The sequence below is a fragment of the Dermacentor silvarum genome, chromosome 5 (genome assembly GCF_013339745.2).
Source record: "Dermacentor silvarum isolate Dsil-2018 chromosome 5, BIME_Dsil_1.4, whole genome shotgun sequence".
NCBI lineage: Eukaryota > Metazoa > Arthropoda > Arachnida > Ixodida > Ixodidae > Dermacentor > Dermacentor silvarum.
In genome coordinates, this window is record NC_051158.1 from 147,185,419 (window position 1) to 147,188,227 (window position 2,809).

Genomic DNA, 2,809 nt, shown 5'->3' on the forward strand with positions numbered 1-2,809 from the left:
ACCAGTTTTAATGATGTACGTGAGATAGGAAAGGCATGCACAACTCTTGAAAGTGAGCTTCTGGAAATGTACTAATTAAGAAAACAGCTCTTGACATGCGAGCATGACATCTGTTTTGCCCACTGATAAAGAATGCAGACATTTAGAATAACATTTGAACCTTGTTTAGGCGAGTGCAGACATTTCGAATAATGTATGAACCTTGTTAAGGTGAGATGTGGCTGCAGGGATCACACACATGCAAAACATTAGGTTGCGATATATCCTTTGAATAACCCTAGAAAGCCCCAAACCCATTTTACAAATAATAATAATAATAATAATAATAATAATAATATAATAATAAAGATTAAAAAACAACTGCAACTTTGTCGCCTGGAAAGTACATTTGTATCCTCCCCCCGCCTGAAAAAAAAAGCCTTTATAACTTTGTAATTGTTTGTAACTTGACTATCTGAGCTACCTACAATTTAAACTTAGGTTCAGTGTGTCGAAGACACTAGTGTGAATTTCACGAACTTTCCCACACTTATATCAGCCTTTTGAGCTACCGAACTCTTGTGTGCCAAAAATGCCATGTTGGGCATTGTGAAGATAAACTAAAATCTCCAAGTCTAACTCTTGTTCTGTCACTTCTTTTGTTTCTATCCTCCTGAATTTTATGGTGGTTTCGTTTCTAAAACAAAACAGCTCTATTTAAAACATGCCAATTACAGAAATTAATCCCCGTCAGTTTTGAGAGCATATTAAGCTAGCACAAACAGGGCACTTATCACTGGAACGCAGAACCTGTCTACAGCATAGCTTAACAGGCACTCACTGCTTGTGGAATGAAGTGCAACAATGACTTTACATTTGTCATTTTGGTCTGTTAGTCTAGTCATGATCACAGAAAATGTGGAACCCTCTGGTTTCTTGTTCATGTTGCCAAGTTTTTTTGTTTTTGTTTTTGTTTCCCTTCATCCATACTGGCATTATTTGTGATTACTAAATAGATGGTTTGTTTACTCTCTTGCTCTTTCCTTCTGTGTATACTCGAAAAGAACTGTTCTGTATAATTTTTCTTTCAGAAGCACTTACGAAGATATTCAATTATATTTTATTCAAACACACACAAACGTAACCACATGCTAATTTTCTAGAGGGTGTACGAAGGCAGAGATGGGAGTTACCACGTCCCTGCCAGTCATATAGTTTGGGTGGCCCTGAAGCGGGCCGTTTAGTCTTCCGTGATGCAACTTGTTCCAGATGAAGTGCACTTCAACACGTAGAAAGTGGAGATATCAAAGGCACAACTGAAGTTTCAGAAAGCTAGGTGCAGGCTCAGGTGGTATCCGTGATGCAGGGGAACTGGATGGCTCAGACGCTCTGCTGCGCCACTCGGTAACTAAGTCATGGAGGTTGTGATGCGCCCCAGTGTGAGCAGTGACTTCTGAAGAGGCATGGCAGTGTGAGCCTGATGCGGTGAAAACACAGCAGAAGCGTGAATGACAGCTGGTGTAACACCTTGGAGAATTGACATGCAATGTGTCCTGGTTGTACAGCTATCAGCATGCTTGCCGTAAGTGAACGGCATGCTATGTGGAAGTTGGACGGCTGACTAAGGCAGTTTGGGTCACTACAAGCCCAACGGCCACTGACAGCTTCAGTGAAAGTGCAAAAGAGGAATAACAACATGTCCTTGCTTGAGGTTTAGCCTCAGGCACCGAGCTGTGTTCCGAAGGTCATCAAGATGCCAGACCTTTCTTTCGTTACTCAACGTATTGCAGCGCCAGATATTCAACTGAGACGACTTCAGTGGAAGTTTGAAAAAGTCCCTGGCATTTGGCAAAATCCCACCCTTGAAGTGGTCTGCCATTATCTCCAGAACCACCGCAGGAGTACTGTCAATCAGGAAGCAGTCTCCAGGCTTCACATGTTGCAGTTTCTGCTTGACTTTGTTCCTGGATGAATGCCTCAGTTCAGAAATTCTCCTACTTAGCTGCGAAAGTGGCTTGTTGGAAGATCGCAGCAACTTTTTAATTCGTCCAAGGTAGCTTTCGAAAGGGAATGCACTAAACTCATCTAAAGGGCCATGGTCTAGGCACTGGTCAGCAAGATGAATTAGTGAGTGTACATTGTACACGAGCTGTTTTTTCCCGTATAGCTCACTAAGCTCCTGAACAAAATACCTTAGCAAATCTTTGGCAAAAACATTGTACTCACGGTAGTGCTGAGGCGATGCTAAAATTCGGACCGCCACATGAAACATTACAAAATGCTTGTACTGAGAAGCAGGCAGAAGAGGCTTTAGGACAACATTCCCCACATAAAGGAGGAATGTCCGAAACTCTGTTGCCTTCCACCGATCAAGCTCTTCTGTACCCCTTGGTTTCCGCTGGAAACATGTTGGAAAGGCCTTGGATGCCTCTCGCAGGCTTTCATTCAGTTGATTGCGATACAGTCTGCTCAGTCTGTTACTGTGGCCTTGGCATACCCAATTCCTTAAAAGTCGTCGCATGACTCCCAGGCAAACGAGATGCATGTATTCAGATGGGAAGAATGCAATCATGTCGACGTCAAGGGAAAAGAATGGTGAAACACCAGAATGGTGGTGCTTGTTCTCTTCAGATCGAAATGATGCATTCGTCCGTGCAGCTGCATGAAGTCTGGGAAATGTCACCCTGTTCTCAAGGTGCTGCCCTTTTTGGTTGCATCGCTCGCACGCATAATAGCCAGTGTGGCCAACAATACATTTCACATAGCTCCTTGCAGGAGCATCGCAAACCATGGCTCCAATGCTCAGCCGAACATGAACATCTCCTATGCT

General features: G+C 43.2%; 1 protein-coding gene across 1 annotated transcript; it reads right to left on the minus strand.

Moving 5' to 3' along the window:
- Nucleotides 1-1,219: 1,219 nt before the first annotated feature.
- Nucleotides 1,220-2,809, minus strand: LOC125946055 (uncharacterized). Its single transcript, XM_049668521.1, has one exon. The coding sequence runs from the start codon at nucleotides 2,768-2,770 to the stop codon at nucleotides 1,646-1,648; it is 1,125 nt and encodes a 374-aa protein (XP_049524478.1). The 5' UTR covers nucleotides 2,771-2,809; the 3' UTR covers nucleotides 1,220-1,645.